Below are 14,923 nucleotides of genomic sequence, written 5' to 3' on the forward strand. Positions count from 1 at the left end.
TATATTTGTGAGGGGTGTCACGGGCGGAAGTCCTAAATAGAACGTTAGCTGAAATATTTGAATGGAAAGTTAGGCGAGTTCAGGTCTGGCAGGGGTGCGCATATCCCCTTTTCAAATCCTGCTACGATTCCGGGGTAGAATAGGTCTTCAGCAACCCATGCTTGCCGTAAAAGGTGACTATGCTTGTCGTAAAAGGCGACTAACGGGATCAGGTGGTCAGGCTCGCTGACTTGGTTGATGCATGTCATCGATCCCAATTGCGTGGATCGATGCTCATGATATTAATCATTGGATTGTCTGGTCCAGACTCGATTATTTACAGACCGTCGTCATATAGCTGGAATATTGCTGAGTGCGGCGTTAAACAACAAACCAACCAACCAACCAACCAAATCCTGCTACACATTTAAGTATTCGAAATATGTTTTAGGGCATACTTAAAGTAAATGTACAAGATCCCTATGTCTAACTCATTTAGTGACATATCTAGAACGAGTGTATTGTTGGCCTAGAAGGACGAAGCCGCGTTTGCTTGTATTTGCACAACGTCTTCAGCTGCAGTAGCAAGCTCATTGTCGTGGTTGGTTTTGTTTGTTACGCCTCGCTCAGAAATATTCCAGCCATGTGACGGCGGTTTGTAAATACTTGTCTGGACCAGAACATCCAGTGATTGACATAAGCATCGATGTAGGCAGTTGGGCATACGATGACATGCATCAACCAGGTCAGCGAGCCTGATCAACCGATCCTCGAAGCTGACCAGATATTGAATAGATGTATTAATGGCTCTATTCTTATTCTTCAGTCATGTCGCTGTTCGCAGTTTTGTTGGTGAGCGCCTGTGTCACGGTACGTCAAAATACTTTCACATTAGACATGTAACACTATCCAATACTATAATGCTACTGGGATTCGGGCGGACAGAACGACAAAAGGCATATACGGGTAATATATTTTTGACCTGATCAAAGTTAAATGACGTTATGAACGCCCATCAACAGGTGTAGGATAACGAAATACGTTGAAGCCATGTTGAACCACAATGAAGTGAATCTGAAATATGTTTGAACTTTTTCTATACCAATCAAGCCAGACGTCACGATAAACCAAACCACACATGCGGTTGGTTCACTCGAATAGATACTACTCAGTGACCAGTTATCGCCATTTTGTTATTTCTGACATTCCGCGTGCAAAGTTGACTGTACCAGTAACTTTGATTTTTGTGAAACTATGTGCAAATGCGCTTATATCTGTCCGTGGAATAAGTTTAATTAAATTTGTTATGGCGCTACCATAGATAATCAAAACAGTGGAAATAGAACTTTCCCGTTTGACTAACTGTACCAGTTATCGCCATCGTCTTAACAGCACGTGCCACAAGATCACGGGCACCGGTTGTTGTACAAATTAGTTTTAGTATTTCGGGTATCGCGCTCATTTTATTCATCAAAATTGTTAAGAAATGCTATTTTCAATTTGTCGTCTGCAAACTTACATAAACCAATATTCCCCGAATTCGATCTGTACATGCTTATTCTTAACACTATGTACTATGGATTTCGAGATATACAGGTTATGCATTTTGGAGAAAATAGCTCAAATAGGTTTTAGAATTGTATTTTTGGGAAGAAATGACGGACAGATAGTCAGCTGTGACTGAATGTGCATTATCGTGTAGTTTGATTTTGATTTTCGGATGAATCAGTCACGTGGCACCGCCCGCATCTTTTCTAAAGTCGTATTTGAGCAAAGTGATTATATGGTGTTTGTTTTAATATTTCCTCACAATAGTCCGTTTTGTTCATCATTTTCGGATAAATATTTCTCTTCTAATGAAAACGAGCAAAAGTAAAATAAGATGCGCTCACGTACGCTATTAAGGGGTAGTTTGCGATAATTGGTCCTCGGCGATAACTGGTTACTAGCCATGCCAGTATATTACTCAAAAGAAGTTAAAGAACTCCCGATTCATTCATTACTATACTTAATGCGAACTATTGAAACATGAAAGAATTTGGTGTCGCACGCACGCACACACACAAAACGCTCTATTAATGTCAATACATTAAAATAATACCAATGGATGGTTCTATGTCTTTAGTATTAAGTTAACATTTTAGTGGGTTGGAGTTGACCAATTATATTGCATTTGTACATCATTTTCGGTTTGATATGATGCAAGGGATGCAAGATCATCCTAACGAAATGTTCACTTATTTGTGGCCAAGTTGTTTGGCGTCATGGTTTGAAACGCCAAGACCCACACAACCCGTGAAGAACCCGGTCAGTTGGTCTTCAGCAACCAATGCTTGCCGTAAGAAGCGACTAACGGGATCAGGTGGTCAAGCTCGCTAACTTGGTTGATTAACAAGGTTTTTACTGCTTGACGACCCCTGAAGATCCGGGGTAGAAAAGGTCTTCAGTAACCAATGCTTGTCGTAAGAGGCGACTAAGGTAATCGGGTGGTCAGGCTCGCTGACTTGGTTGATGCATTTCATTGTATCCCATTTGCATGCATCGATGCTCATGACATCAATCACTGGATAGTCTTTTCCAGACTAGATAATTTAGGCCGCCGTCATGTATCTGTAATATAGTCGAGTGCGGCGTTAAACAACTTTACAAAACACAAACTGTTTAAATAACTTTGTTGTCGGTATCGAATTTTTAGTGTAGCTGGTTTGCAGAACGTATCGTCTTGTGTTTGCAGAGCGCCTGGGCTGTTATTCCATATGGATACATCTTAAGTGGTAAGTTTGTTTGTTTGTTGTTTAACGCTGCACTCAACAATAGTCCAGCTATATGACGGCGGTCTGTAAATAGTCTGGACCAGGCAATCCAGTGATTGACATCTTGAGCATCGATTCACGCAATTGGGATCGATGACATGTATCAACCAAGTCCGCGAGCCTGACCACCCAATCCCTTTAGTCGCATTTTACAAGAATAGTCGGCTTTTACGGCAAAAATGGGTTGCTGAAGACCTATTCTACCCCGGATCTTCACGGATTTAAGTGGTAAGTATTTAACAAGTGTGCCCCGTACAAAGAAAGCGGAATATGCTGCCATTGAATATATCTACACTAATCGTCTCGGATATGGTGTCTGGACGATTTAGATTAGGTTGAAAATATAACATGTATCCAAAACCATCCACCCTGACACTCGGGGCGACGGCCCAGTGGAAGGTGTCGCTAATCACTGTAATAGATCCGTGTTCGATTCCTTACATTGGTGCTTCATGTGAAACCTAAACCATTACTTTACATAACCAGTTTCAGTATACACAAATACTTAACATCAGAATGTATTGTGACGTTTTCACTTATACAATCGCTTATGTATTGAAACACCAGGAAAACATATCAACTATAACTACAAGGACAAGGAAACGAATTTAGCAGTAAGTAGTTACTCCAAGACAAAGGGTTATGACTGACATTGTTTCTCATGCAAATACATCGGTATGTTTTTGCGTAAGAGGCGACTATTGAGATGGGGTTGTCAGGCTCGCCGACTTTCTTGATGCATGTCATCACATCCCAATTGTCCCAATTGCGGGGATGGATGCTCATGGTCCAGACTCGATTATTTACAAACCGCCATCACACAGCTGTAATATTGCTGTGTGCGGCGTTAAACAAACGAAAAAACATGTTTTTGCAAGGGATACATAGGCTATAGATCACACACAAGTATGTTCATAGTACGTTTGAGCACACATGTAATTTATATTTTGTGTTAAAGGGGTAACCGTTGTTTTGAAGGTTTGGGACAGCGTAATAAACTTTTTAAGCACGGCACAGTGTGATAAGAACCATGTATTTATGGAAACAATAGCATTAAAATCAGATCTTTCATTTCCCATACGGGGGCACGGGTGGCCCAGTCGTCTAAGGCGCTGCGATTCGCTGTGCAGAGTTGCGTCCCTTGGGCACGCCAGAAACACATGATTGTGGGTTCGAATCCCGCTTCGCCCCGATTATGTTTCTTTGTTTGTCGGCACCCTACCCGTGCTCGTGGGTTTCGCCGAAGTGGTAAACGTCCGAGACCTGCATCACATCGGGCTTTCCTCCCACATTAAGCTGACACGCCGTGATATAACTTGAATACTGTTAAAAGCGGCGTTAAACCAAACTCACTCATTTCCCATACCATATACATAGACGCAATCTCTTTAAACATCAGAGCTTAGTGCTCCCGACCGCTACAGATCTGAGGACATCCCATCGCAGGTCATGTCAGAACCAAAATTTTGGAAACCTAATTCTTAAGTAGACCTCGTCATTACAGTATCTAATATGTGCAGCACACGATAATCATGAGAATATCTAGAGAGCTGATTCAACGAGAACCCATATTTGACATTTCAGGTAAAAATGTTCATGGTTAGCGTTTGTTTACGATGAGAGTTGAAATTTGGAAAGGCTTTCAATAGTTATTTTTACCCTTGATCTTTTCAAGCTGTATTCTAAATATCTATTCAGTTAAATGTCGCAGAAATATAAGTGTAACCTAATGGCAAGACAGTCGACATCTTGTATTTCATATCCAACTCGGCAAATAAATAGGATACCGTTATATGCTTCAGTAAATCTCCAAAATTAAATAAGGTTCACTCGACTCTTTCACGGTAATATATTTAATCTCATGATAAGACAGATTAACTACAGTAATTTGAAAGAATCGGGTGATTCTTAACTTTGAGTAATATGATACGGACCTATGTGGGTTTTAAATGTTTCCAATAATACCACAGAAACAAGATTTTTTTCTTGTTTGCTGAGGTTCCTTGGACCAGCGGCAATTACTATAGCTCACCTGGCGTCATATCAAAAGACGTAAAAAGATGGTACTTGTTGTTACCCTGCCTGGCGCTCGGCATTAAGGGGCTAAAACAAGGACTGGTCGGCTCGGAGTCAGTATACTGTGTCTGAGTGGGGTGTTCATGTTAAGCTGTGGCATGGTATCTCGGTGAGCTAGCACTATAAATCGGCATCAGTCTGGACACAGACGCACGCACGCACGCACGCACGCACACATGTCGCTATATAAGTGCAACATAATCTTGGACGCGACGTTAAACCCCATTTCACCTCATCTCACCCGACTGAAAGTGAGATTAGCTTACCCCATTGTCTCCGACGGTGGAACCCGTATCTGTTGACAAAAGTAAGAGGCGACTAACAGGATCGGGTGGTCACACTCGCTGACTTGGTTGATGCATGTCATCGTATCCCAATTGTGTGGATCGATGCTCATGTCAATGGCCGAATTATCTGGTACAGACTCGATTATTTATAGGCCGCCGTCATATAGCTGTAATTTTGCTGAGTCCGGCGCTAAACAACAAAGTTAACAACAGCTCCTAATCAGCCACTGCATCAATTCAGCTGAAACAGGGGCGGTCGGGTTGCCTAGTGGTTAAAGCGTTCGCTCGTCACGCCGAAGACCCGGGTTCGATTCCCGACATGGGTACAATGTGTGAAGCCCATTTCTGGTGTCCCCCGCCGTGATATTGCTGGAATATTGCTAAAAGCGGCGTAAAACCATACTCACTCACTCACACACTCAGCTGAAACATGGTATACTTCATCCGCTAATGACAACTAAATCTGTACTAAAAATTGAATCCTGTTTTTAAAGTCTTTTGTTTCACTATATAATGAATTTTGGTATAGGTAGTTAGCAGTGGGGCCACAACTGATTACATTTGCGATATTATTAAATTGATAACCTTGACAACTCCATGCCCTAAGATTCGTGTGCAAAATGCATTCCTGTCAACTTGTGGAACTCGTGTACATATTAAGCTCAAAATTGTCGTGCATGTTCATAGTTTAATCAGATCATTGGGATGTTTAAACATCTTATTCCAAAAGACCTAAGTTCCAGAAAGCTGATGTTTTTAAATATGACGATTAGATGTTGAAGGTGGCCGTCTGCAATGTTGGAAGAACAAACGTTTTACTGAATTGTCGCAGAATCTATTGAAGCAGAATCTATTGAAGCAGAATCTATTTCATATACAATAAGTAGAAAGGGTTCTATAATCACGAAAAAGATAAATTAAGCTGTTTTAACAATGTTCAATTCCCTTTACAAAAAACAACCATGGGCATATTGTTAATGAGTACTTTCACATGACTTGGGTATCATGTCACAGGTCAAGGTCACTATAAAGATTCTCATTAAATTGACAGTTTCGTAAGTACCTATGTGTTGATTTCTATGTGTTTGCTTTTGAACGCCGAACCGAAATATTCGTTATCATAATACATAACAGCGTACGTTAAGTTATTGAGCCTGGACCAGCAATTCCACCCACTTTTTAAGAATGATAAGCAAGCAATAAGGTCACCGAGGCTGACCACCCGATCCATTAGTCACCGCACTACAGCAACCCCCACCCCCACCCCACCCCACCCACCCCAGTGAGGTAGACTAGTCCCAGTAGTGGGGAAGAGTTCAGCCCGTATCTCTCCCCCCCCCCCCCCCCACGCCCTTCCAAATTTATATGTTTAATTATATATATATTTTTAAGGGGAATACGGGAAGTCTTACCGACTAGTGATTAAGGCATTCGGTCGTTTTCGAAGGCCCGTGTTCGATCCCCCATATGTGTACAATGAGCGAGCAAGGCTTACAATGCCTTGGCGCCATGTTTAAGACTTATTTGTGAGTTAGAATGTTTCTAAACCAGTGACTTCCACCTGCGGTAAGGAAAATGCCAAGGGTGCCGAAATAGACATAGTAACGGACTTGGACATAGCGGCTCGAGCAGACTGCGCAACGTCCAGTGAGAACTTCACGTCGACTGACGGAGTCAACTTCAAGCTGTCGGTCGGATACCCTGACTTTGGCTCTCAAGCCTGTCAATTTCAGGTATTGGGAGACGGCGGATTTTTACTACTTATTCCCTGTTTTATTACACAAATCATTCATTTATTGATATAACATTCTATTTTGTGATCTAAAAATGCATCGGTTTTATTGACATCAGTAAAAATCGAATTGGTGATACGAAGAAATGAATTAATAACACAAGTTTGACTGTTTTTGTTGTCACCAAAAATCAATTCATATGTCGCCAAACTATCATTTCTGTGCCGCCAGCTGTTGACATGATCGATGTAATTGTTTGTTGAGTGGGATGTACATAGACAGTTCATTATATTTACTTAGATGGACTACGTATTTTGGACTAACAGAAAATCAAACTCATTTTCAATCAAATTTAAACCACATTGCTCACATGTTTTCAATTCTCTGGCTCTGTGTCTATGTCCGCCTACTTCGATCGTAAAGTCTGAGTGCTGCATCTAAATTGTGCTAAATATATTCTAAATCTTTTAAAATTGATATCAAACACATTGTATTCTTTGGAAATAGTTGTCTTAAAACGCTTGTAATAATTGCATTTTTCCTAACTTAAAACATGCGATGACCATTTTGTAAGACTTTGGCATATAGATACTAAAAACGAATCTGGGTTGTTAGGTACCCATTGATTATGCCAAACATACCCTTGTGTAGTAAATATCACGTACTTAAATTTATGGATATATTTCTGTTTGACTTGATATTAAAGCAAAACATTGCATTCCGGTAGTAATTTAAGCAATCCGCAGTCAAGTGAGGAGTTGATTGTGTGACAGGACTAATTGGTGGGATATCACATATTTATTGCATGTTCCATTATTTGTAGAAATGACGTTGATTTATTGATTTAACTAAATCGAAATTGATATCACTATTTCGATATTTGAACTAAAATGCATTTTAAGATAAGACACCGCAATTTTTCGACATCCTACTGATACTGTCGCGTCAGAGGGTTGGTCATGGTTAATATACATTTTAGGGAGTATATCTGACGTCGGAGAATCAACCAGAATAACCAGGGAAGTTGTACATATTGACTTTATCTTCTGCAATCAGAAACGGAAAGGCGCTCGTGTGTACGTCTTGAAGATGTACGTATCGTATGGTTCCCCGGGAGCAGCCATCCACCATAGCCAAGAGGAGTACACCATCACATGCACGTTCGACGCCAAGAATAGGCAACTTACGAAACAGTTGAAAATCGGAGCCAGGTAGGAAAGTGACTGGTCAACATTTTTATTTTTTTATTTTTACAGAACGAATGTTGTATTCCTGTCTTAATCTTGCTTTCATTAAAGACAAGTCTGTGAGGGAAGCTGACAGGGGCGGCACAGAATTCGCTGTGTAATTGCGTCCCTTTGGTGACGGATCCGCTGAATGTTTTCCCGACAGTGAGGTGTTAATGCCGTTTTAAACAGTATTTCAGTTGTCTCGGCGTGTCAGCTTGACGTGTGAGGAGTCAGAAGTGATGCAGGTCTTGGACCATAAACCGACCGTAAACGTCCAGTTAGTCAGTTAACTCGCTTGCCTCAGAGCAGGATTATAAACCTACTGGCTGTTTGTGTAACTCGATATGGAGTTTTTGAAATTGTGCCAACACCTCGCAGGAGAGTTTACAATCATTGTAAACCCTTGATAGAACAAAAACTACGAACAGCCTACGATACGCACGTGCAGATTTCGTGCCATTGCGAAACCCACGTGCTGAGGTCTCCGGTTTCATTGAACCGAGTTCACGACTGCAGGCGATATTTCATCTCCGATACAGGTTATACATTTGAGAGTTTTTATTAGTTATTTAATTAAAAACGTTGTCTATGCGATGAGTCGGTTTATAAGTTGAACAAACCATTTCTCCTCGGGATTACCAGCGATTTTAAACCCTGATATGAGGTGACATACCGAGGGGGGCGAGGTATGTCACCTCATGTCAGGGTTTACAATCGCTGGTAATCCCTCCTAGAAATGGTTTCTCCTATACTTTGATCACTCAAGCGGTAGGGTTGACTCGTCTAAGTGGTAGTTGCCATTTCCAGCCGAGTAGCCCCAAAGGAGGTCAAGTCGTGGTCAGGGAAGAAGACAAACGCCGTCATTCGCCTCCTGTTGGTAAATGTCCTTGGAAGAGACGTGCATGGCCAGAGGCTGGCGACAGGACGCAAGGTGCAGCTCAAGGCTTTTGCGTCAGGCGAGTTGTCTCCACTTGGTATAGTCTAGTTGTCTCCCGTTGTGACATTAGTTTCTTGCAAAGCCATTATGAGGCTGTTCGTTTTAAGCCGCACTCGGCATTATTTCAAGTACAGGAGGATATATAAATATATATATATATATATATATATATATATATATATATATTAGACCCGTGATGATCCGGGTTAGAATAGGTCTTCATGAATCCCGGTTTGCCGTCAAAGGCGACCATGCTTGTCGTAAGAGGTGACTAACGAAGCAAGGTGGTCAGGCTCGCTGACCTAGATGATACATATTATTGTATCCCAACTTAGAACATCGATACTCATGTCAATCACGGGATTGTCTGGTCCAGACTCGATTATTAGCTCACCGGGACCGAAGGACCAATGTGAGGTTATGCCACGCCTTGGCGTCCGGCGTCCGTACGTCAACAATTTTTTCAAACAACTTCTGAACCACCAATTAGAAATTAACGAAATTTGACTGGAAGCATCACCAGGTGGTGATGATTCAAAATTATACAAATGGTGGGGCTGACCCCCAAGGGGCTAAGGGGCGGGACCAAATAGGGGCAATTTGGCGTTATTGCTTTTAACGACTTCCTCTCTGGAACAAAGAGATATCAACCATATTTGGTTTGAAGCATTCTCCAATGGTGGGGATTCAAACTGGAGAAATGGAGGGTCTGAACACCCGCGGGGATAAAAAAGTAATTTCGCAATATTGCTTTAAACGACGACTTCTCTGGAAGAGATTGATATCAACTATATTTGGTTGGAAGTATTCCAGGTGGGGAGGAATTCACAATTGTACAAATGGAGGGGCTGGGAACGGTTCAGATCTTTATGCTACATTTGTATCAAGGGAAGTACACGTTCATGCTGTCAGATTTGCCACCCACCTATGTTAAATGCTGACAGTCAAAATTACGAAATATTTGCAGTATTATATTCATGTACAATGCAAATGTATATTTTGTCATGATTGCGTAAATATCTTATTACCGACCGCCGTCATATATCTGGAATATTACTGCGTGCAGCATTAAACAACAAACTGAGGATTTTGACCTCATTCCACGATGTTCCAGTTTCCCTATGATCCTCATGGGTAAGAGCCACATGAGGTTCAGGTGGCCAGACCCGGTGAGATGATTGCTTGTGTTGGTCTTTGTAGACCGCCTCCGTGGTGTAGTGGATAGAGCGTCTGCCCGGAGGTCAGAAGGATGGGGGTTTCGATTTCGGCCGCGTCATACCAAAAGACGTTAAAAGATGGTACTTGTTGTTAACCTGTCTGGCGCTCGGCATTAAGGGGCTAAAACAAGGACTGTTCGTCATTCTGTCTAAATTTGGTATCCATGTTAAAGTGCAGCGTTATGGTCATCTCTATAAATTGGCATTAGTCCACAATCTTATACCTGATCTTATAACCTAGCGTTCAACCCAGTTTCACCCGCACCTCAAGTCCTCGAAGGTCGTTGTTCATGCCTTCAGTACAGATAGCTGCGTCACACAATTCGCTCATTTATAATTCGACCGACATTGCAGGCACTGCTCCCGACGAGCGGGGTCTGCGGCCTGTATCTTGTGACGCCATTGGAGTGACGACCGGAGCCAGGTTCGCCTTGCTTAGATCCGGGTAGGTGGCAGGTGGACCAGGTCCCGAACTGGGCGTGTATTGCCATGGCAGCTCTGTACGCCTGATATTTACATCAGCATGTCAGTTCGGTAAAACATAACAATTTGTATATTTGCGGAATTATCTATTTCGAGGAATTGCAACCTGAACTAAAAATAAGATATAACCAACATGCGAAGAATGTCGTGGTGGAACTGTTAGTCCAGTTTGAATGGTTTCACTGTGTTTAATGGTTAGTGCCACAAGGTGGAGTGGGTGGACACAATGGCTGCTTGGAATGACGGGAACCTTTTGTTACCTATTGCCATGAGGGGCAGTCGGGTAGCCTAGTGGTTAAAACGTTCGCTCGTGACGCCGAAGACCCGGGTTCGATTCCCGACATGGGTACAATGTGTGAAGCCCATTTCTGGTGTCCCCCGCCATACTGCTGGAATATTGCTAAAAGCGGCGTAAAACCATACTCACTCACTCGCGTATTGTCATGACGTTATGGCCATGTGCGGATTCTGTTATGAATACATCTTGCCCCACTTGACCTCCAGATGCGGAGACGGGTGGTTCATCAAACGGAACCAGGGTTTCAGCACCAGGGGCTTGTCCTGCGCCAGCCCTTTCTTCAACGCCTTCAGCTTCCCTAATCAGGAACCGATGCGGTTCCAGTGCAACTTCACTGTGTGTGAAAGAAACTGTGATGGGGTGAGTCTCAACCTACATGTTATTAATGCGCCCTATAAGTCGTTTTTGTTTTCTTATTAATTCTATATTTTATGTCTGATTTTTGAGGTGTGATTGAAACGTTGGCCCGTCACACCCTTCAAGTTCGAATCCCCGCATAGGTACAGTGGGAAGACCATTCTTGTCATATCCTGGCAGCTCACATTCTTTTTCTAGGCTTTGTGTTTGTAAATGTGGTGTGAAAGCAGACCCCTGGTTCTAATTTCCCACTTTGAAGAACCCGTGAAAATCCGGGGCTTCAGCAACCCATACTTGTAATAAAAGGTGACAATTCTTGTCGTTAGAGCCGACTAACGGGATGGGTGGTCAGACTCGCTGACTTTGTTGATGCTTGTCATCGTATCCCAATTACGTGGATCGATGCTCATGATGCCAATCACTGGATTGTCTGGTCCAGACTTGATTATTTACATACCGCCGTCATATAGCTGTAATATTGCAGAGTGCAGCCAAACAAACCAAAGCATTTTGAAGAAAGATCTCATCTGACCTATGATCGTAGGTTCGAATCCCGGTTCGCACCGATTGTGTTCAGGTTTGTCAGCACCATAACCGTGCTGGTGGGTTTCACCAAAAGTGGCAAAAGGCATCACTTCGGGCTTGCCTCCCACATCAGGCTAACACGCCGTGATATAACTGGAATACTGATGAACGCGACGTTAAACCCAACTCACGCTTGCAGTGCATCTTGGCCTGGTAGTTGTCTGTTGCCATCTACCATGTGTAAACCACAGGTAGTAATAACCTTTCTAATGAATTCTTTTCATGATTTTTACCAAAACCTTTAGGCAAAGATGCAAAGCCCAAAATCAATGAAGTCTTCCCGACATGTACGTTTGGCTGTCTACCAAAGTCGCGAGCGAGTCCGTTCTATGATCAAACCTAAAAGTAAATGTTATGAAGCATATACCTCAATCACTGCCTTCTTTTCGACAAGATTTACAATGAGAGGATCTGTGAAACTGTTTGGTGCTTGAGAGGCCGATGTTAATTATTTCGATAGGATAGGCACAGCAAATTGTAGACCAGAGTTGCGTCCCCTGGACACGCCAGAAGCCATTTGTCGTGGGTTCGAATCCCGGTTCGCCCGAGCTCATGGGTTTCACCAAAGTGGTAATCGTTTGAGACCTGCTTTGAGCTTTCCCTAAACAATAAACAGACTAGCTGTCTTGTGACTGGAATATTGTTCAAAGCGGCGTTACCGCTTCCGTGGCCTTGTGGTAGAGCGTCCGCCCGGAGAGCGGAAGGTCCGGGGTTCAATCCCCGGCCGCGTCAAACCAAAAGATGTTTAAAGATGGTACTTGTTGTTACCCTGTCTGGCGTTCGGCATTAAGTGGCTAAAACAAGGAGTGATCGGCTCGGAGTCAGTATACTGCGTCTGAGTTGGGTATTCATGTTAAACTGCGGCATCTCAGTGAGCTAGCACTATAAATCGGCATCAGTCCGGACTAGTACAAGCCACACACACACACACACACACACACACACACACACACACACACACACACACACACACACACACACACACACACACACACACACACACGTGCACGTTGCTATATAAGTGCAATAATCTTGGACGCGACGTTAAATCCAATTTCACCTCACCTTAAAGCGGCGTTAAAACCAACTCGGTCACTTCGATGCGAATATTGTTTGATTTGTTTTATGGCAACAGTTATAGTATTTATTATTTATATCGTTACATCTTGATCGATCATTTTATTGGTGAAATGAATACTGAAGTTGTTTCACGTGCAGCTAAACAATTGTTTCAAGCGTCAGAGGTGTTGGCTCTTGTTGAATAAGTCGTCATTATTTACCAGGACTCGTGTGCAGTGGACAAGGCAAGAAGACGGAAGTCGGCTTCTTCAGGTAGGTCTGAGTCCCTACTCGCCGCACTAGGTAGTATTCCAGGTATGACAGCGGTTCAGTACATCGAGTCTGAACCAGTGATTGACATCATGAGCATCGCCCCGTGACGATCCGGGTAAGAATAGGTCTTCAGCAACCCATGCTTGCCGTAAGATGCGAAAAAGGGATCCGGTGATAAGGCTCGCTGACTTGGTTGATGCGAGGAACGATGCTCATGATGTCAATCACTTGATTGTCTGGTCCTGACACAATTATTTACAGACCGACGTCATTTTGCTGGAATATTGCCGTGTACGGCGTAACCTCCCCCCCCCCACCCCCCACCCCCCCCCCCCCAAAAAAAAAAGCATCAGCTTCCGCAATTGGGTTCGATGACATGCATCAGCTAAATCATTAAGTATTAGATGGCGAAAATCGAAGACTTAACTAAATGTTAAATATTGACTCAGTATTTCATATCGCTAAAATTGGTTTATAGTCATTACCATGTGAAATAGAATCACGAAAATACGCAATTATAATAAACGAAGACAAACTGCATGTCTGCAGTGAAAAAAAGTGAAAACAAGCCGAAGTATTACTACACATGCAAATAATCACGACATTTAGTGCTTCTATTTCACGTAGTCAATATACTTTATTTCCAGACGAGAACTTCATTCCGGCCAGTTCCGGTTTCATTTCTCCAGACAAAATCGACCACCGGAAGTCTGACGAGCTTGTTTTGAGACGGACATCCAACGAAAATCCGTGGGTCGCGAGAGTGTTCATTTGGGCGCCAGTCGTCATAATTATGGCAATTGGTGTACTGGTATCACTCGGAGCAGCGACACGCGCATGCGCACGCCGGAATCTCGCGAGAAAGTACGAGGTTGCCCCAAAGGTCAGTGTCTTGTCCTTGAGACCATGCGGTTGCAGTTGGGATGGCGAAGGGGGATGTATGAGCTCCTGGGCGGTTCAGAATGACCTCAACCGCCTTGCATATCTGGAAACGGAGAGACCCTATAAAATCAGGTCCTCCAGCGGAGTACATGAGATACCTTGCAATAGCAGCCACGATGAAGTGTGACAGACACGATGGTAATAAACTTGTGGTTTCAGGAAGAGAATATTGTCGTTTGTCTGCCACCGCCTTAGTTATACTGTGAAGAGCCGGATAAGAATAGGTCTTCACCAACCCATGCTTGTCGTAAGAGGCGGGTGGTCAATGCATGACATCGTATCCCAATTGCCTAGATCGATGCTCTTGTCAGTCACTGGATTGTCTGGTCAAGACTCGATTATTTACAGACCTCAGTCAGAGGTGGAATAGTGCCGCGTTCAACAACCTCCTTTGTTAAACGATAGCTGTTGAGCATTGTCCTATTTCTAAACGGGTCCAGCAGAAGTATTGATGGCCGGGAATATCTGCAAGATTGCCGATGCGGCAAACTATTTGACCGATGAAAAACATCTTTTCGGTGCATTGAGCATGTTTATGAATCACTGTCAAATACCGATGTGATGATGCCAGGTGTTCGCGAAAATACATGGGAATAGGGAATTGGTTCGGGCATACTTTGTCACCGTGTCAAATGTCTACCATACAACTTTGATC

The 14,923-nt window shown here is 43.0% G+C and overlaps 1 protein-coding gene across 1 annotated transcript; it reads left to right on the plus strand.

The window, feature by feature from the left end:
• Positions 1 to 807: 807 nt before the first annotated feature.
• On the plus strand, positions 808 to 14,414 carry LOC139453151 (vitelline envelope sperm lysin receptor-like). Its single transcript, XM_071234780.1, has 9 exons — positions 808 to 849; positions 2,714 to 2,753; positions 6,707 to 6,888; positions 7,945 to 8,099; positions 8,925 to 9,073; positions 10,626 to 10,716; positions 11,259 to 11,412; positions 13,278 to 13,326; positions 13,974 to 14,414. Exons 1-9 carry the CDS (start codon positions 808 to 810, stop codon positions 14,393 to 14,395), a joined length of 1,284 nt encoding a protein of 427 aa, XP_071090881.1. The 3' UTR covers positions 14,396 to 14,414.
• The last annotated feature ends 509 nt before the right edge of the window (positions 14,415 to 14,923 follow it).

The sequence above is a fragment of the Haliotis cracherodii genome, unplaced genomic scaffold (assembly GCF_022045235.1).
Source record: "Haliotis cracherodii isolate W230 unplaced genomic scaffold, xgHalCrac1.p SCAF_9, whole genome shotgun sequence".
Classification (NCBI taxonomy): Eukaryota; Metazoa; Mollusca; class Gastropoda; order Lepetellida; family Haliotidae; genus Haliotis; species Haliotis cracherodii.